The 21,023-nt window shown below is 36.1% G+C and overlaps 1 protein-coding gene across 8 annotated transcripts in view; it reads left to right on the top strand.

Annotated features, from left to right (window-relative positions):
• Positions 1–20,953, top strand: part of LOC124165440 — a 62,712-nt gene extending 41,759 nt beyond the window's left edge. Inside the window, exons 1-4 of one of the 8 annotated variants that reach the window (XM_046542861.1) lie at positions 6,108–6,242; positions 6,822–6,889; positions 9,514–9,643; positions 16,228–20,953. In XM_046542861.1, the coding sequence (XP_046398817.1) occupies positions 9,582–9,643; positions 16,228–18,277 (2,112 nt within the window). In that variant the 5' untranslated portion in view covers positions 6,108–6,242; positions 6,822–6,889; positions 9,514–9,581 and the 3' untranslated portion in view covers positions 18,278–20,953. Of the gene's footprint in view, positions 1–1,727; positions 2,209–6,107; positions 6,243–6,821; positions 6,890–9,513; positions 9,648–16,227 lie in introns of those variants that run through there. The other 7 variants (XM_046542860.1, XM_046542866.1, XM_046542859.1 and 4 more) reach the window with 7 other exon arrangements.
• The last annotated feature ends 70 nt before the right edge of the window (positions 20,954–21,023 follow it).

Raw genomic sequence — 21,023 nt, 5'->3', positions numbered from 1 at the left:
GATACACCTATGAAGTCACTTTGGTCGCAATCCATGCAGCCGTAGCGTAACGTATAGCGGACAGACAAACAGACATCCTCTTTTATTAATATAGATATCCGTAATTAATGTGCGCGCATTATTTGTTTGGAAAATAACGGGATGAAGTCTCTCTAACCATGACCACTGCCGTAGACCATCGTCCAATTTCCGTTCTGAAATTTATTTATGATAGGATTAGCGGATAATTTTCATGCTTGTTGTCCCTAAAAATAGCCCATTATTCCTATCCGTTAGATATTTTTTCAGTCGGAATTGAAGTGTGAAGTCTCCTTTTGTTTGAGGATTCGAGTTTTTTTTGTGAATTAGGTAATTTAGGCTAAATTATGTATTTACTACCACATGCTAGGTATAGAAGTGAAACCAATGAATTTTCGACCGATTTCTAAATGTAATTCTTATCCTCTGCATGAATGGATATAATGTGGAATCCTTTCATTTATAAAATTAAATATTTCGGTCTATGTTGCTCGTATTACTAAGAAACATTTCGAAGCCATCGTCGTGCTGGATATGATTTCGAGGATTATTCATTAGAAAATGTATAAAATATTAACTTTTTCGGGGAATAATTGTATCATTTTGAGCCGAAAATGTCAGACATGGTGGCGCCAAGAAAACCGAATGGTAACTTGTGCAATTTATGTCAGTGCGCTATGTCTGGGTCTATGATCGAGCCAACACCTTTTAATAGCAAGAGAAACTTTTCAGTTAAATAGAAATGTAATTACGTATCAAAAGTAAGAAACAAATGATTGTTATCACTCCTTATCCGGTTCGTGAGTGTCAGTTCCAACTTTAGGCGAGAATCGTGAATGAACAAGTCTCATTTTGTTTCTTCATTTGGTTTAATATCTTGCGCCCAATACTTTACATTTTTTTTAATTTTAATACAATTTACTAGTAGATTTAGGAGGATAAATGGACCCTCTTGGTTTATTTCCTTCGTAGAAGAAATTTTAATTTTATTATTCCAATGGAATTATGTACCTTTTTGACCTCTTCATGGCAAATTCGAGACGATTGTTGGATCACCCTTGCCAGAATATCACTGGGAGTTACTACAGGTTACGCACCATGGTTTTTTTTATGACGGAAGAGGATTGAACCCGCATACCATAGTTTCGTAAATTATCTTAGGTACGTTTACGTGGATTCATGTTGAGGCGGAATCGATGGAACTTGTGTAAAGAGGAAAAGCCTCCTGGCAATCTCAATCCCCACCTTGCACACAACCACTGTCGCGGTCGTGAGCTTTTTGTATTTATTTGTTTCAGAATATCCGGAGATCCACTAATATTAGTGAATGTTTTTGCATCAGTATAAAGGGTGTTTCAGGAGGAAAATGAAATATTTTAATCCCACATTTTCGTCAAACCGTAATTATTTAATGTCCTTAAAATTCCAAAGTTTTAATAGAGTAAAAAGTAAAAGGGACCAGCACTTCCTCACCAGTGTAAGTATGGGACTGCCTCCTAATGGGGAATAAAAAAATGTTTAGGTACTGTGGCGACAATGCTCGCCAGCATGTTTGTTTTTTTTATAAATTAATTTCATGGCAAGGTTTGTTTATTTTAAAATGACTATAAGTTTATTTTTTCCTAATGTCTGTTTCAAGTGATGATTTATTTGTATTTGGTAATTTTTGATGTGTATGAGTGTGTTGTTTTTTAAAAAAGTTATTCAAAAAGTGCGCGATAAAGAAAAAAAGTAGGAAGAAACGATTGTGAAGTATTCAGAAAAGCAGGTGGCGCTGATGTAATACACCACATGTAGTTTCCCCTTCCCCCTCCCTTGTCCTGATAAGATCGGCAATGAGCGATCGAGAAGCGGTCGGAAGGAGTCAGGATGAGGAGTTAGAAGAAGCAGGCGACAGCAGGCGAAGTATAGACGCCGCATGTGTTGTCATCGTGGAGGCGAGGCGAGACCGGAGCCAAGGACGAGCCGTGGCGATCTGTTCGCCAGCCGATGGCCAGATTGTCCTTTTTCCTCGAGATCCTGATATCTGGGTGTACGCGAGAATTGCTGAAGGAAGGGCAGGCCAAGCCATCCACTGCCAGACAGCCCACTTCCGGATCCTGGAAGTTGTCTGCGAGCCTGCGCCGCATCTTTCGACGAGGCCCACGAGCAACCCCCACGCCCTTGCCTGTATCATCATCAACTCCTAAAGTAAGATCGGAGACGACACTCCCACTCAACCCCCCGATTTTCCCCTTTGTTTCCCATCAGCGCACACTCGTTCTTTTTCAAGAAGAAAGACATAACTTTCGTAACGCCATGTCATTTTGTGAAAATAATCCTTGGTGTCGCTTATATTTAAATAATTTACGCGGAAGAGACTAAAAATTGCCATAAAAGGTTAATTGTGTTGTGTAATTGATGGAAAATTGAAATTTCTTTTTTTTTTATAAGTTGTTTTCTTGTTGCTTTCTTTACGATCACATATTTCATTGATGCAGATATTTTGTTAATTGATTAAAGTCCCCTTACTAACCATTTCATGAATAAATCTTGCTTGCTAAGTTGTAAATGTTTTTTTGGGATTTAAAATTCGAGAACGGACCGCTTCATTAGGTATATGTACCCGCTTATTTTTACATCGCCCAGCCTTGAGGTATCGTGCTCTAGCTTCCGACTGTCGCGTATTCGGCTCGCAACGCGCGGCCCGAAGCCGACTGTCACAGTAACCAAGAAAAATCGTTTTCATGGTAACTGCAAAGTGCTTCAAAAATGTTTACGTTTCCGTAGCCCATTAACTAAGTAGTTGCGACCAGGGGCGGTCTGGCCAGGTCGGCTGGTCGGTGATCGCCGAAGGCCCCGAACTCAGGGGGTCCCAAGAGTCCTCTGGAATTGTCGATAATTCACTACTGGAATTGTCGATAATAGTGCATAACCCTCGTAACGCTATGAGTGAGTTGTGTAGAGAACTGCCATCCAGAGGACACTGGGGGCGCCGAGCTTCGGGGGGCCCCACAACGATCGCGTATATTATGAAGCGGCCGGCATGCGCTGGGGCGCTGATCCCGACTCTCTCCTGTTCCACGCTTTGGCCAAATACGACGACGAGTTCGTGTGAATCTCCCTCGCGAAATGAGACCACAGTGGCAACCGTAAGTGCGACCGTGTATATCGGTATATTTTGGGTCAACTGCGGACAATTAATTCATCGAGAAAAAATATCAGATTACAATGTCTGGGCATAGTTACAAATCTGCCTTATCTGATATTTTGACTTAGGGGTATCTATTACCGCCGGAATCAGTGCCAAGTATTTCTCTCAAGACTGGAAGTAGGGAAGGAAGCGTTATTAGAGGGGGAAGTTGCGCGCCCTCAGCACAAATATTCACTATTTTTCCTCGCACAGATTCAGACAAATTCTAAGTGGTTCAGTGAATGTTGGTTTGGTAAGTGAGAGAGTTTCAATAAGTTTCATGCTCTTTGAAACGTGTTGACAAAAGCGGGGCGCAGATGAGAAGAAGAAAAAACTCTTTTATGTTAATAATATCTCAAAAAACTTTAGTGCTTGGCTGAACAAGAAGTGGTTCCTGTATCAATTTGCTACACAATGAGAGTTTAGATACAGATTCAGGTACGTTGGAATATTCGTATTTTCATTTATATAGTTTAAATAATACCGTCTTGTGACGCGCTTCGAGTCATCTTTCCGTGCGGTTATTTCTTCTCTCTATAATTGCGTTTACTTTTTGGTTAGTTCTGTACATATATTTTAATTTTTTGAGCGCTTAGTTTCTATTTTCAATGTATTGCGCCAAACAAGGTCGTGCCCAGGATCAAAACTAGACGGGGGCAAGCCGCGGTAGTTCAAGTTGTAACAGAAAAAGTTAGGGAACCAAAATTTCAAGAAAATTATAAAAGCGCCTTATTAGTTTTTTAAAAATTATTTGCTCGAAAAATAAAATATTTTAATTTTAATTACATGTTTTATATTAATATCACTATTCTTGTATTTAAAGAAAATTTGTTCAAAACTTTCGTTTTATACTAAATTTATTTCTGCTTCGTGGGGGGCAGCTGCACCTTACTGCCCCCCGCTGGGTACGCCCATGTCGCCAAACGCGAACAAAGGAAAGAAACGATTTTCTATTGCAAAACCTGCCGTGATACTCCTGATACCAAAGGCGGATCTAAGTTTGGACCAAAGGGGGGACCAGGGGTCTGAGGAATTCCCCTCTGCCGAAGGGGGACTCGGGGATATAAGATATTTGTGATTTTCAAGACTCAAAAACGGCGGTTTTTTTCTAATTCTTCGATAAAGAAAGACACTACTGTACACATGTAGTAGGCCGTTTTGTTAGTAAAAGTTTTATGGTGGTTATCTACATCTACATACTACCCTGAAAACTGTCTCAATAGGCGTGTGGCGGGGGATGTCAGGACACCCGCCGTATTCATATATAAAGGAAATATTCTAACGAAATTACGCCCAACATTTATTGAAGTCCTTTTTGCGGGAGAGATAACGAATTCCTGCGCCTATCCGTTCGCCTAAATATCTCTCCTATTTTATCGTTTGTGTCGTACCTGGAAATGCAGTGGGGTTCTAATATGATGATCTCCGTGTCGCTTTATAAGATATCCATTCTCAATTTCTCGAGCAATTTAATCCTAGCGCGCAGCCTCCGAGTCTCTTACGGCTCCCAACCCTTTCTTTGTAACGCTCTCTGTACGCCCGTATTGACGAGTCGCGAATCTTGATAGGTTGGAGGGAATGAGGCCTTCAAGAAGGACTCCACGGAAACATTTGCTGTCTATCTTAAATATATCTCTGAAATAAAATGATCCAAAAAAAGGTAGGAAATTGATCTCGTGAACTATTCCTCTGGATTTTCTGCGGGCGCGTTGCTTCTGTTTCTTTGACGTTCTCTGTGTTGATATTTCAAACCCCAGCTCATCTGCCACTTGAGCGGAGTTTTCGGATAGAATGTTGAATTCAAGTTCGGCTTCCCGTCAAATATCAGCAATATTTAAAGGATGTCAAATGCGTAGAGTTGACCTTAATTGCTATTTTTTTTATTTCTTACCTTAAGTATGTAGAAGTTGGTTGTGTTAATACAGTTGTAATTATTTATATTGTGAGTATTTTTTATGAGTCCTTGAACGCATGTTCACTTTGAAGGAAATCACAAAAATAATTGAATTAATGATTGGTCCCATTAATATTTGACAGTGGCTGATAAAAATACGTTTTTAACTACAGCTTCAATAATATACAAATTGGCCAGCTGATTTATATGGACGAAATAAATTGTTAAACATTATCCTTTAAAAAAATAGTTTGAGATACGTTTGTTTATGCGGGCTTAAAATTTTCTACAAAATTAGTACTTACCTCAATTTTTGCATAAGTTTTTATCTACTTTTTAAAACAATAAAAAACTAAAACATAATAATAAACATGGATAAAAGCTATGTACTTGTGACTACGTCTATTTGCTATGCAAAAATTAATTAGACATAGTTAATTCAAAACAACCACAAGTCTTCACCTGGCCCATAATGTGCTTAGTAATATTTAACATTTTTACTTTTGCTTTTTGAAAGGGTTATTCGAAAAGGTTATTTTAGAGGTTCATTCATTTTAGAGCATTTTCAATGAAAAAATTCACTAAATAGATAGTAGAACCATAATTCCTAATTAAATTTTTTAATCTGTGAAGTTCCCACTTTTATTAGTATTTTTTCTTACAAAATTGTATTTTTTAAATTTAATCTTGTGTTTAAGAGCCAGAATAGCGTCAAAATCTGTTTTCCGGAAATGCAAAATCCTATAATTTTCCGGGGTGGAATCATCATGAGCTCCAGCCGAGGGCCCCCAATCACCCCAGACGCCTGGTTGCGACCCCATTTTTGTGAACAAAAAATGCTTAAAATTGTCTCCCCTACCACCTCCTGAAGTATTGCAGATTCTTCCTGAAACACCCCCTGTATCATTGTATTTTTAGGTTTTTGTCTCATTGTGTGACTTTAAGGCGCCCTTCGCGCGACGCGTCGCGACGTCTCAATTTCGAATATCCCTCCCTAATTTGCTGCGCGTGTTTTACTTGTTATTGGCAATGGTTGTTGATGAAGACCCGATCGCGTGGTGTGGGCGGCTAAATGGAGATGAGAGGCCTAATTTCTCATATTGTGCGGCTTTAGGAGCAAATAACCCAAAGGAAGAATGATTGAAGTCTCTGGTGCTGGTAAGATCTATGTTTTTTCGTTGTGGAAATTATTAGATACTTTCATTTATATCCGGACCCTAGGGTTCATTTCACCCGGGAAACTTATTGTGGATACTCGAAGTGTTTTCAGATCTTTGCTATAAAACTACTTGTTAGACTGCTGTGTAGTTAAACTATTGTTTTTCAAGAATGCGATTTGTTGTTGATATAATTCAGTCCTTTTAAATCCAGATTCAAATTTTGTCTTCGGTGTTCTGATTGCTTTCCTTTCCGATAGTTAATGTAATCAGTTATGTTAGTGTTCTATTTTACGTGTTGAAATGATTGTGAATCAGAAAGTTTTGGCAGTGTACATTACTTTTACCTACTCTGTTGTTGTTCCTACCAGAAATCTTTTCTAGGAACCTAGGAACAGCAACAGGGTTTCTTATCATTTGTTATCATTCAGGCATTTACTCAGTGCACTCACTCACACTATACGAGGAACAGTTATCTTATCAAATTTTAGTTGAGTTTCCTCTTCACTGACATAGCATTTGTGTTATAGTTGTGTTGGTGCGGAGGCTGTTACCGGGAAGAACATTGTATCCTATACAGGTCTCATTGTACGATTGTAGTCGGTGCGAGTCAGAGTCTTATATATTTCATGTATGGACAGCTGAATCGTAAGTTTCAGTTATTTACTGTTAGAAATTTTCTTTGAAATGTATAATTCTCTATGTCAAATTAATATTACCACGAAAGGGAATTTCCTAATGGTGATGAGTTCTTTTAAGAGCTCTCTTTTAGGGTGCATTGATTGCATTTGGGTTATGCGATCAATGAACATGTTAGGTAAATATTTCAATGTGTAATCATGATGAATAATCAGGTCTGTTCCTGGATATGATTTTCCACTGAAAATCTGGCCGTACATGTGATTAAGCAGCGCTATCGGCATGTGACTCAGAGGACGTTATGTATGAAAAATTGCTTAGGGAAATTAAATTGCTGCCAAGTAGTGTTTGTTTTTTTATTTATTAAGTGTTTAAGTGGTGAAAAAAATTAATAGGGAAGAGTGGGGCAGTATCTCGATGTATATATTATGGTAATTACCTGTTACTCCGAAACTGCCAGCTAAAGTGAATAAAATTTGATCTTTGAATAACTGAGTAGGTAATTTGTGCAATGGATTGCATCATAATCCCTAGCTGTCTTGTTCATGCCAATGTTACCGTAACTTCGCGTATGTGGTGAACGTGTAGAAATAATTTTTATGACTGTTGAAACACATGGTATTTTTCGATTGCTTTGGACTGTGATATGATGATTTTGTTATATGTAGAAATCTTCATCTTGTCATTTGATGTTTATAGCCATCAGATGATGATGACCGTCGTATACATAAAAAAATAGTCTTGCCAAAATTAGAATATCAGAAAAATACCTTGTATTAGATTTTACCTCTGTTATTTGAAATCATTTGCTTCTTGTTTGTTTTTATTGACCTGTAACCTTTTTTCAAAATAATGAAAAAACACTACCTTACCTTTTTTCATGGTACATTCTTTGTTTTGCTTTCATTTTATATTCCACATAACAATATTTTCTGGTCTTTGACCGATTACGACATCAAACTTCTTTATCAAAAGGCTTGATGCTTTCAAATTGGTTGTGGCATGGTATATTATATTGTGGAGAAAAATTGTTTCACAAAATTTTATCGTGGATAGCTGATGCCAGCTCACCATTTTTAACTACAGAAACTTTGCACCAAGCGCTCCAATACGCCGTGAGTTTGTCCTGTTGCGGAATGCTCTGAACCCAATACCCCAGGTTGCAAGGCTGTTGCACTACCACTGGGCTTACGAGCTGCCTTGGGCACATTGCGATCTCCAGCAGGCAAATCATTCGAGTCTATGAATTGTCCAGAGCTTCCAGAAACAAAGCAAACTTACAGCGAATTGGAGCTCTTGGCGCAAAGTTTCTGTAGTTCGAAAATGGTGCATTTTCGACCTAAGCATCAATTTGTAATTTTAGTTCCTACTGCCGTCAGCTATTCAGGGTTAAAATTTTGTGGCACGATTTTACTCCACCCTGTATTATAGTGTGGGATACGAAAACTTGTTATAGAATTTATATAACGCGGTATATTTGTCAAGTGAACTGTTGAGTACTTAAGAAATGACTTCAAATCCCATGCATGCTATCCTCTCTTGAGTAAGAAATTAGTATTAGTATTTATGAGAAATCTTTGTAGCTAAGTCTTGAAAGAATGGCATTTTTTCATAATATGTTATATGCTTTTGAAGATTTCTATAAATCTAAGTTAAGCTAAATAATTTTAATTCTGCCCCAGTTCTAATCAATGAAAGAATTGTAGGGAACCATTATTCAGGCGTTTTCTCAAACTTTCTTGGTCACAAAAATGTATCTCATGTAATATTAACTTGCCTCTAACCATTTCTGTGAAAAATGAAAAGGCATGCATTATATATTTAAACACGTATAGCTTGAAAATTGTGGTGTAATGAAAGATTTTTATTGCTAATGTTAAAATGCATTGAAGTCAGCCAGCAATTGGGAGGGGTGTTATGTCATATCGCTCTGAAACCCAATTCTTTGGTCAACTATGATAGTTTTTACTTGTGAGTTTTGCATTTTTATTTATTTTGAAAGTTTCTTCTTTAATTATGAACTGGAATTTATTTGTTTAATTTTAGGTTACCTAACATCTAAGATAATGCATTTCACAAATTATCAATGAGGGATTCCCAGGGAACAAATTAAAAATATCATTTTTTTTTTAATTTCATAAATGATGACAATGTATTTATTACTCGGTAATTAAGTCACGATAAGGCCAATTATTTCACTAGCTTCTAAAAATTGAAATTTACCTTCTTGCCTAACTTTGCCCATGGCATCATTTCTCTCCTTCCTTGTGTAATTTTAGAATCTCCCTGCTAATACAGTCAGAGAAATGATGTCACTATAGTCAATTGTAAGCACAGTTTTTCGGAATCTCCCCTTTCACGAAAACTTAAGCTGCAATGTCTCCACCTGTTTTTGGAATTTAAACGAGTTAAGAATGTAGCATGCATTTTTGAGGTCCTCTATGTTACAGGATAACTTGAAATAACTCCCATAGTATCTTGACAATCCCCCATTAATACCATTTCTGTTTAGAAGAAGAAAATATTGTATTTAATTGCGACTTAGATTGAAGTTCAAAAATAAATCTAGGAAAATTAAATGTCTAGTTTTTTGTCATTGATTAATGCTTTTTGATGCTTTCCATTTGTCACAGGGAAGTAATTGGGGTGAGGAAGGTGAAAAGTCTCGATTAGATTGATAAAAATTCATCAAGAAATCCTGATGCCTCCGACAGCCACAAAAGCCCTTGGTTTGGTCAATTCAAAGTCCAAAGATGTCTTCAAGTTTGTAATACTTATTTCTAATTTGGTGCAAATTATCTTTTACCTTTGATTTCAATGCCTGTAGCAGTGTAATAAGGCCACAAATAGCTTGCTCACAGCCTTAATCTGAACTGTACAGCTTTAAGGTTACGCCAATAGTTTTCTAACATTTTTAATGCTTATTTTTTTACATCTCTTAGTAAATAATGAGAAAATCAAACCACCCTGCTTATACCTATCTGCCATATTTTGATGCTTGGCTTTTAAGTTTCTATTTCTCCCAAACATGCCTTCAAAATGCAGTTTACTTTTTGGCGAGACCAAGTTGGAAAAGACCGAGGCTTGGTGTTTGGCCTACACCATTATCAATGTCAGTAATTTTCACCTTACTTCTGTATCCATGCATAATGCATTTGCTTCTACCAAATCAACTCAGTATTCATACACCATTCATTACACTCATAATCATTTATTAGTTCAAAATTTCTGGGTAGCACATTCACCCTCAACTTCTTCACTCTGCCGTTTCTTAGTCTACCTCATGTATATCACATTCTAATTGCCTATGCTTCCTCCAAAAACAATTCAGTATTTAAAGCACCCTTTTTTTCTTGCTCATATTTTTTTTAATGCTACACATTGTGTATTGCATCCACCCACAACTTCTTCAATTTGGCCTTTCTAATTAAACTTATTGTACATGTTTGGTTTGTTGTGTAACTTTCATTTCTCCTACACCAATAACAAAACTGTTAAATCTTTTCATTCTTGGAGAATGCATTCTTTTGTTATTGCTTTGGAGCCCATTCATTTATCACTAAATTCACTTTATTAACTTAATACAATCGGTTGTCACATGCCTGGTACATTTTACCTGGAGATTGTCTTATTATACATAAACATCTCGGTTTTTCTCTGAAAATTATGGAGGCGGATGGTTGTAAAGGTTAAATTGTTTCTGTTATACTCCTTTTGTTAGCTATAATTTATATTTGTCATCAATATAATTCCCAATCTCAGGTTCACTTGTTTTATCTTTAAAAAATTTGAAAGACAAATCCACCTGCTTGTCATGTAGTCTTCAGTGATATTTTTTCTATAGTTAGCCTTTTAACCTGTGAAACCCTTTATCCTACGATCATTTCACTTTTGTTTTTTATCAAATTTCATCTTCTATTTAGGTGTACAAAAGTTGTGCAGTGACTTCTGAAATATTAATAAGATCTTGGAAAGTAGAATATCATGATCAGCACACATGTTCAGATATCCCCCCAAATATATCCTTAAGCCCAGAAAAGCTGAGGAGTAACGAAATAAATCCTTGCTTTACCATGGCTCAATTTAAATATATTATTTGAGGCTACTGCTATTGCGTCTCTGCAATGCTGATACGTACACTACACATTTGTAGCATTTTATTACTGCTTCTAGCTCAACCAGATTCTCATTACATTCGTCAGCCTATTTCATTAAAACTTTCAAATTAACTTGGCCATTGCAAATATCGTAAAATGCTAAAATTTTCATAATGAAACTGTAAACCCATAAAATGGAAGGGGGACACTTCTGCACAGCTACAAAGAGTGATTTGTGTTTTTTACCAGTCAAAAGATATATATTAGGACTTCATGCATACAGTAGTCCCCTTCTTTACTCGTGGTCCACTAAGTATATGATGAATGGATTCACTTAGCGATGTGCATGTTAGGATTATTTTAGAGTGAGCCATAACTTAAGCGACTCTCACCCTCATAATTGGACATCAATTCATCATTCTAACCCTGGCAATTATCAGCAGAATGTTTTAGCCCAGAAAAATCTCTATAATTATGTATGAGATGTTATGAAACCTATTCTCTCCAAATATTTTGTTGGTTTGATTGGTCCTGTAGGATAGATTAACATATCTAATTATCTAAAAAATGTATTCATTGCGACTACATTTATATGTTATTGTAAATGAAGTCTTAATCGACAATGCATGTGATTCCTCCTCCCTCATTGAGTCGGAAGCTTATATCATGTCAGGATTATTTGAGGATATTTAAGTTATATCAAGTTAATGGACCAGATTTGAACAAGCCCACTATGTATTTCTGATAAATTTGCCATGGATAACTATAAATGTAATGGAAAAATATTAACATAGTAGTTTTTCAGTGTAATAATTGGTTTCACTTGTAGTTTCCATTTAATCATTAAATGAGAGGGAAGGGATTAGCCCAATGGGTAGAGAAGTAAGGTATTTTCTGGATTGGTGTGGATTATAATTGGTTTGAAGCCTCTTGAACGTTTAAAAAATCATTAAAAGTGGAATCTCCCACGTACCGCTACCAGTCATTTGGGTGAAAATCTCATCCATTGTATCATATGTTTATTTCTTCAATGCAAAAATGCTGAAGTGAAGGCGCTCGGTGCAAACCCCGTCACCCTTACCATCTGCTGGCAGCCACACTATTGGCTATGGCATGGCACACCTCACTCCTCAGTCCTGTAAAAGTATTAGCTTAAAAGTTTTATCCGGTAAAAATGTTTTGCATCACACTTGTAGATAACAATCCAGATTCTGAGGTATATGCTGTAAGCTAAACATTACATGCAATTAGAGAACCATTTTCTCTCATCCCTCATCATAACCAAATGACTAGATATCAATGACTCTAGTGGGAGAGTACCAGTTTGTGTTTAGGAACAGAGGGTGATGCCAGATACTTCTGATACCAGAGCTAAGATGTGAGCTGTCATGGAAAAAAAACCTGCTCAAGACACTATTCTGAGTAGAACAGGTCCATGATCACACTATTTGGCACCTTAGTGTGCATTGAGTTGGGCTAAAAGGTCAATCGGGTTGGGGTTGGTTTGAGGCTTTCCACCGTCTGGGCCTGGGTCCAAAAATCAGTAATGGTGGAGATTTTCAGTGACTGCTTGATCCCTGCTTAGTAGTTGGTGGAGAGCACATACAGCTCTCTGTCCATTGGATAAGATGTTAAGCTATAGTCCACTTTGTGCTTTTGTTAAGGGTGGGCTAGATTTCTCTCTCTTTATGTAACCTTCATTTCCCTCCCTTCCCGCTGGAAAAAATGACCAAAGCTGTTGGTAACCTCTACCAAATACAGTAAAACCTGTTTACATCGTAATGGAGAGGACCAAAATTTGGGCAATTTGTTGTATGGAGGTTCACTGTAAAGAGGTTTTAGTGATAGGCACCATTTGTTCATATCCTTTGGAAATGAAAGGCTCTACTCTGTTTTAAACCATTATATTTATGTGTTTAAACAAACATGCTTACATTAGTGAACATGTATTTATTATTTAATAATTTCATAAAGCGAGTGCTCTCATGTGATTTTTACCATAATTCGAGAAAAAAGGATGTGATCTCTATCAATTCAACAGTCACTTAAAATGATTAGAATAGTTGGATACCTTTTTTCTTATTTACTGTTAGGTATGCTCTCATATGGAACAAAATGACCATAACTAATGATTAACATGAAAATTACAGCATATTAAAGGTGTATAAGAAAAAAATAAGTGTGAAGCATTTATTGCTGATATTTTCATTCCATGTATGCAATCGTGGCTGCATTAATGGTCTGTAGTTGTCTCGGTAGAATTTGCGGCGGTAGTTAGGCCACCTCAGGCGTGTCTCCTTGGTATGATAAGTAGAGGTTTAACGAGATGAAGAGGTTCACTAAAAAGAGGTTTGCCTATAAATTTACATGTAAATCTGACGGGACAGTTGGGAGGGGGGGTATGAAGTATGGAGGTTTATGATTTAAATAGGTTCACTACATAGAGGTTTTACTGCACCTTCCTACCAAATTGATGCCAGTTTGGTTCCATAGGCTGTGATTCAGTAATTCATTCACCACCCAGATACTTGAATCCAACTGGGCTCCATGTGGAATCCACCTGTGTCTGCAAGATTTAGATTGAGAGAGAAATTATCATATCTCCATCAAATACCCACCTGGGAAGTAATCTGGATATGAAAGTTCCCAAAGCTAAGTATAATTACACTAAGGAAGGAAAATGTGGATTTTCGTGAATAGTTATTAAGTAATTGTTTTTTTTTAAACTTAGTCTTAAATGAAAGTTTTCATTTCGGTTCAAGTAATATTGTTTGCACATACATGGTCAGCGATTTTCTTTAGGGGGGTTTGGATCAGGGTGTAATGTGACCATAATATCTGATTGGCCTTCCCAATTTGGTGATAAAATGTGATAAATCTCTTAATTTTTTTGTAGTATTTGATATTTACATTTATTGTGCCCATTTCAATCTCTTCTCATTGGTTAAGTTTCCTGCTTACTGTTTTGTGGAGCAGTTAATTTGCCTGAGAATTAGTGTTTGGATAGTGGTCTCTACAATGAATGTATCCAGAGTAGTTGCTTCAGTGTGCATCTCACATGGAAATTTGGTATCTTGTTGGATATTTTGTGGATCTGGTAACTGATTTCACATTAATTCCATCGATGATATCCATCAAATCAGTGGCGTGACTAGGAATATGCTTTGGGGGATGGGGGGGCTTTGGAGGGGAGGATGAGGGAAGTTATTGGGGGCTACCCCCCCCAGGAAACGGGGATTTCAGGAAAAGTTTTGAAAAATAGCCTGCCTGAAAATGCATTTTACATCATTTTGGTGCTTAAAATTTAACTTTTAGCAGATTCAGATAATATATGTGTATCAAATCCAGACAAGATTTTCATATAATTTTTTGATTTCTCAGAAGATTTGGGGGGGTATATCCCCTCATCCTCCCCCCCCCCCGTAGTTACGCCACTGCATCAAATTAAGCATATGGGTTCCTCCCACTTGTTCTCATTGAAATGTGTTTGAAAATTCAAGCGACTTTGCATCAAAAGCCTGTGCAATGGTTTGTACATTGGATTCTCAGCGATTTCTCAGTTGTCTTATCTTATTTTATCCATTCATCATTGGAATCCCAGAAGGGGGTAGTAGCTCTTATGAAATCTGAGGGCACAGCCATGTGAGAAAGGCCTTTTCTGTCAAAAAATGTCTTTTATAACTTGCAATTTTAGGGATCTCAAAAACGTATTATACAAAAAAAAATGTTATACGAATGTTCTCTTCTGGTAGGAATTTATTCTCATGATGTAAACTCCTTAATATTGGCAATGCCATTGATTTAGTAATTTATAAGTTGAAAACCAAGCATTTGATATTTTATGCTCAAACTCTGCATTAATGTAAGGAATACTATAATTCTTATTTTCTGCAAGATAACATGGTACTTGAAACGATGATGGAGTTGTCAAAGGTACACTTAATGCTGAAAAGTACAAAAATTGGGCTCTCTTTTAAATCTTAGCGTATAGATGATGCCCAAAGTTGAGTGAAGTGCATTATAATCGATAATATTTTACGTAACACGAAACAAGATTTCGATTGATAAATATTTTATTTTTGCAGTAGTATATTTTGCTTGAATATGTGCCTTCTCATCATTTATATTTTGAAACAGATGTAGGGTCAGAATAGGCATGCTTTATCACTCAGGCAAAAAACTGGAATGTTATAAAACGGTACATTTTTCTTCATGCTGTAGAAATGTTCTGCTTCCTTAAGTACCTTCATTAATCAGTGAATCACTGATGATGTTAATAATAGTAGTTCATTACCCATCACACTTACATCTTGTCGAATGCATGTGTAGTACATTAATATTTTCCTATGTATTGAACACACAGACACTTGGGCTGTAAGGTTTGGGTTCTCTTCTGGCCCTAGTTTAGATCCTTGAAATCCGTGTAGAGTGCAAAATTATGTTTTTGCACGCATAAATGGATACTACCAGATGTTAAATTTTACACAATCAGGTTGTCATGAATATTATTAATTGCAATCAATTAATAATAATCATGACAACCCTTGACCCGTCAATATTCATTTTTTATGTAAGGGAAATATATCTTTACAATTGAGGTAATAATTAATTTTGGGAAAAGTAATTGTGATGCTAGTATAAGTATTTTTATTTGTATGTGCATGGTCACAAATATTTCATTATACCAATTTCAAATTTTTTCCCATTTACTGGATTTAATCATGAGCAATACTGTTGTAAGTTTAGTTGCTTAACGACTCTAAAATCATATCTTTTCTGTAGCATTTAGTAAGAAAGTATAGACCAAGCCTTACCTAATTCTATCATTTATTTTAATTTCTATGATATCTTGAGTTTCTATTATGTTTTTGTTATTTTGAAGTGCTGGAATTAGGCTCTATATAGTTCACTCTTTACTCAAAGTACTTACTGACTGACTGTCAAGTTCTCACATGTTTGAATAATATTGTTTAAAAAAATTATTTCACTGTAAATAATATAGTGGTCATGCATGGTTCTTATTGACTTCTTTGGTTTTGCCTTAATGGATGAAATTCATGGCTATCAACTGAACTAGGTAACCCTTGTCTCTGATTAACCTTCATTTCCTTCCTGAGTATGTATATTATTTTATTTTAAACTAAATAATATTGCTGCTGTTTCACACAGTTTTTTGTTTTGTTCCTATCCTAAGGAAAACATACAACTCTTTTACCTATACTAAAATGAGCTCTAAAATTTGTTTCTCAGATCCCCTGGGAAGGACCCTTTCAAGAAAGCTGAACCAGTTATGAAAAATTTGAAGTCCAGCATTCGTGGGATTACGCTGAAAAAATTTTTTTTCTTCATCGTTGCTGTATGCTCTGTTTTGATCTGTTTTTTTATCCATGGATCGTACATATCATCTGTTGAAGCAGAATTTTATCGCATCCACGTCGAAGAGTACTTGCTCCGAGATGAAAGGAATTCATCTTCTGTGCCTGACAGCCATCCATGCATACTGCCAGACTATGATCCCTTCGATCCCAGTATTTTACAGTACATACGCCCATGGCAAAAAATTCTCTGTGGACAGACGCAGCCTTATTTGACCTATGTTGATAGTGATGGTTTCATTCGTCGAAATATCTCCGGAATTAAATCCAGCGGCATTCCAAACGTAGATCTTCAGTGTGCTTATCAAGATATAGAGCGAGGCAACCACACTGATAATCGTGTACGTCTTCGTCCTCCTCTCATCTTCAATGAACCAGAAATTCTTCTTTCAGAATTTGTTGTCGTTAAATGTTATCAGCTTCCTTATGGTCGACTTGTTTATGAGACTGCCCATGCTTATGTACCATCACTTGCATCAAAAGGTCTGAAACCCATTGCACATGAATTTGAAGATAGAAGCAAGCCAAATCAACCTAGTGTTTTTATATTAGTTTTTGATTCTATGTCTAGGTTGAATTTTATCAACCAGTTACCTAAAACATACAATTTTCTCACCAATATTTTAAAAGCGCACATCTTTAAAGGCCTGACTAAAACTGGGGACAATACCTATCCAAACATGATGCCAATGTTATCTGGAATGGCAGCTTACAAGCATTTGTTTAAAGACGATGTATTACCTGATGAAAAGCTCCATATACCAGTTTGGGGCGATACTCAATCTCGTCATCAGAACTTTGACGATGTCCCATTTGTTTGGAAAAATTTTAGCCAAGCTGGGTATGTTACCATGTTTGCTGAAGATCTACCTGAATTTTCTATTTTTAATTATCTTGCCAAAGGATTTTTTAATCCTCCGACTGATTACTACATGCGTCCATTCTGGTTAGCTATTGACAAAATCAAGACATTCAAGTCTTCAGATTCGAGGTGTTATGGCAACATTCCACAGCATATGTTTTTATTCAATTACACCGAGGAATTTGTGAGAAAGATGTCCCATGTTCGGTACTTTGCATTTTCTTTTCTTACTGCATTAAGCCATGATCATATAAATTCAATCAAAGTGGTGGACAATGATATAGTATCCATGCTAAAACGCATATGGACAGGTGGTGGTTTTAAGAATGCAATTACCATCGTAATGGGAGATCATGGCAATCGCTATGATAATATCCGTTCCACTGTGATAGGGAGGGTAGAAGAAAGAATGCCATTTTTTTCTATATCACTTCCTGAATCTTTTCAGCAATCTCATTCTCATTTGCACCAGGGCCTCATGTTGAATAGAGCTACTTTAATGAGCTGGTTTGATATCTACGAGCTTCTCATGGATATTGCTATGGACAATCTTGGTCCTGTGTCAAAGGTACCTCGCTGGGGAACAGTTGGTTTATCTCCCTTTAGGCCCTTACCAAAGAATCGATCTTGTCTTGAAATTGGCATACCACGCACGTACTGTGTTTGTGGAAATGAGAAGGAGATGAGCCCTGAAGACCCTCATGCAATTGAAGCTGCCGAGGCTTTGGTATCCCATGTTAACAAAATGATTATAGAATCTGGTTTCCGTTTTAAATGTTCAGAATTGAAACTTGTAAAAGTGTTGAATGCTCAGTTAATGTTGCCAAGTGCCCCAATTATTTCCCCTGCTGGTTTAGTTATTGAAACTCGAGTCTCCGTGGAAACATCTCCTGGTGGAGCTCAACTGGAGGCTATCCTGAAAAGGGATGCCTGGAGTGAAAACGGAGGGCATGTCATTGGTGATGTAAATCGCATCAACAAATATGGAAATCAGTCATTTTGTGTTGAAGATTTAATGATGAAATTATACTGTTTCTGTGACTCTTCGTTACCATTGGTTTAGATTGCAACCTACAATTGATTTTTCCAGCGGGCAAATTTTTCATTGCTGTACTTGAATGACTGTTGTATCATTAAAAGACATGGTTTGGGACTAATAACATGACATTTTAGGTTTCAATTTTACAGATTTGGAATTGCAGTTAGGGTGCTAGAGGTTAGTTAATGCTCAGTGTTGGCATCTACAGAAGTTTTTAGTTTGAAGGATGCTATGTTTATTGTCCATTAAAATTATTAATTGCCTTTTGACATTATGTAGGTGTAATACTCATAAAACATATATAAAACCTATAATACATTGTATTTCAGGGAAGAATATTTTTTTGGCTTCTAAAGCCAGTGTACTATTTATTTAAGAGCTTTTTTGTTAGAACATATTATTTTATGTCAAATGTGATCTAATCATATGCTTCATGATGCAAATGTGATATATAACCTGGCAAAAGCTAAATGCCAGTTTGTCAAAGCCTTATTGTGCTAGAATGGTTTTGTTTTTGTTATAGTTTTATTCCTAGATACCTCAGGGTCCGAGAGATTTTTCTCATTAAACGACTTTTTTATTCAAGCTGGGTGAAATGTGAAAGTATATCTATACAAGGATATTTCAGTATCGTTTTTGGAATTTTAATGACACTCAAATTCTAGGATTATTGTATGTGGTAAAGGTACTTCATCTGTTTTGGTGAAAGTATTGAGGTTATTGTTTATGTCTTTGATTTAAATGTGTTAAGAATGAGCTTGTGTTCTGTTTTGCAAAGAGTTTTTACTTGGTCAGTCACAATCAGTTGCTATAAAATGTGAAACTGCTAGATTCATACTCAAGATACTGGTAATTAATAGCATCAATAATTTTTCGCATGACTTGCTTATGCCCTCTGAGATTATATTCGGATAATATTTATTTTCCATTTGGTATTAAATTGTTCATTATGTATATAAAATAATCACTTTGGTTGTGTAGTATATATTTGCTTAGCATTTTGGTGTAGTATCAAACAGCCAAAGTCTCATGCAATACTAAATATTCTAGGGCAAGGGTCAATGAGAATCAGTCTAGTCCGTTTACCAATATACTGAAATAAGTATATTTAAATGCCAATGAAACGCAAATTACTATTAGTAATAAAAGATTTTGTGGCCTAAAAAATGATATGCGTTGTATTATTTTGTGAAAGGTACTGTACCAATCGATATAAATAATGAAGGTAAGTCATAAAAAATGTTGTTAAAGTTTATATGAGTCAAACAGAATATATATCCATAGCCCTTGTTTTAATGCAAAAAATTGTACGAGGGAAGTTGTGATGTAAAGTGCTAGAAGTTGCTTCTATAAAGTCTGTCTATTTTTGTAACATTCTCCCCATACTGGATTCTAAGAGATAAAAGAAGTTAATAATGTCTCTATTTTTATCAGAGTGACATTTCAATATGTGTGGATTTCTTCATTTAATGATGAAAGATCGAATGATTGAAATCACTTTCATGGTTGCTGTGAATAATTGAGAAGAGATTTAATACCTGCCTAATCTCTTGAAAAGAGGTTTTTTCAGATGCTTGTATGGCATAGCCATTCAGCATCATTGTTAGATCTTTTCTTGTGCTGATTCTGCTGTGAGCTGATTCACAAACTTGCGTCTTGTGGTTGTCCTGGTGTGGTCTGATTGGCATAAATACTTGCCAATCAACTGATCGAAGTATTTTATAATTAAAGGCACATGCAGTTATACTCCTCCTGTAACTTATCCTAATGTGGTGTGCAATTTTTATTAGTGTAATTGAAGGTAGTTGCCTTTTTGAAATGTGTTTGCAGCTATGCTAGATGTTGGTAATGATTACTAATGTGAGGATAATTTTATTTCTCCAGAGGGAAGGTAAATGCTTTATGGTTTCTTCATCTTAATTTTTTCCACAAGATATTTGAATTTGTTTTTCTATCGTGGTTCATAGGGTGAGAATAATTTGTTGTCTTTATTCAACTTCAAGTGAAATATTACTTTTTTTGGGCTTACTGCCCCGTATCAATTTCAAATTAAATTGGTTTTAATAGTTTTTATGTTTTCTTGCATCTGTATGAAGAACATCATCAGTTCTGGGAAATCTTGTGTTTCAGTATGAATGGTACTTTTATTCATAAGTTTCCGGAAACAGAAATCTAAACACCAGAATTTTTTTGTGCGCGAGGTTGAAGTTTATGGTTGGTATTGGGTGGAAACAGGCTGATTTGCTTACTGTATGCATGTAAAGTTATTTTGTTTTGAAGAGGTTGGAGATTATATTTTACTACTATGTACATAGCAGAGAAAGTACTTAATTTTTTTGATTGAAACTAGTTTTCAATTTGGCGTGTACATGATACACACTCACTGAATTCCAATTATTGGATACAGTGTGTTTAACCAATAAATAACCCCATTCCTGATGTTTCTTATTGTTCCAAATGCGTATGTGTTTGTCAGAATTATTTGTAAAATAGTGTTGAACCTATTGTGACTTATGTTTGTTATGTCAGTTTAGTCCTCTTTTAGTGTGTCTGCTAAGCCTTTGTGTGTTCTTCAGTTTCTTAATATTTTGTTACTACTGGTTTTGTAATTTATTGTATGCAGCTATTCACTGTCTTCATCACAGTGTCCTGTCTTGTTGCAATTTTTTGCAGAATAAAGTGAAGTGAATTACCTAGCTACTCTTGGCAGTTATTTTTGTTATGATCAGAATTGGTTGGTGATCTAAAGTTAGGATAAAAGTGGGGAAAT

Source organism: Ischnura elegans, chromosome 9, assembly GCF_921293095.1.
Source record: "Ischnura elegans chromosome 9, ioIscEleg1.1, whole genome shotgun sequence".
Lineage (NCBI taxonomy): Eukaryota > Metazoa > Arthropoda > Insecta > Odonata > Coenagrionidae > Ischnura > Ischnura elegans.
Note: the sequence above shows the minus strand (reverse complement) of the source record. Positions and strands in the feature narration are given on the sequence as shown.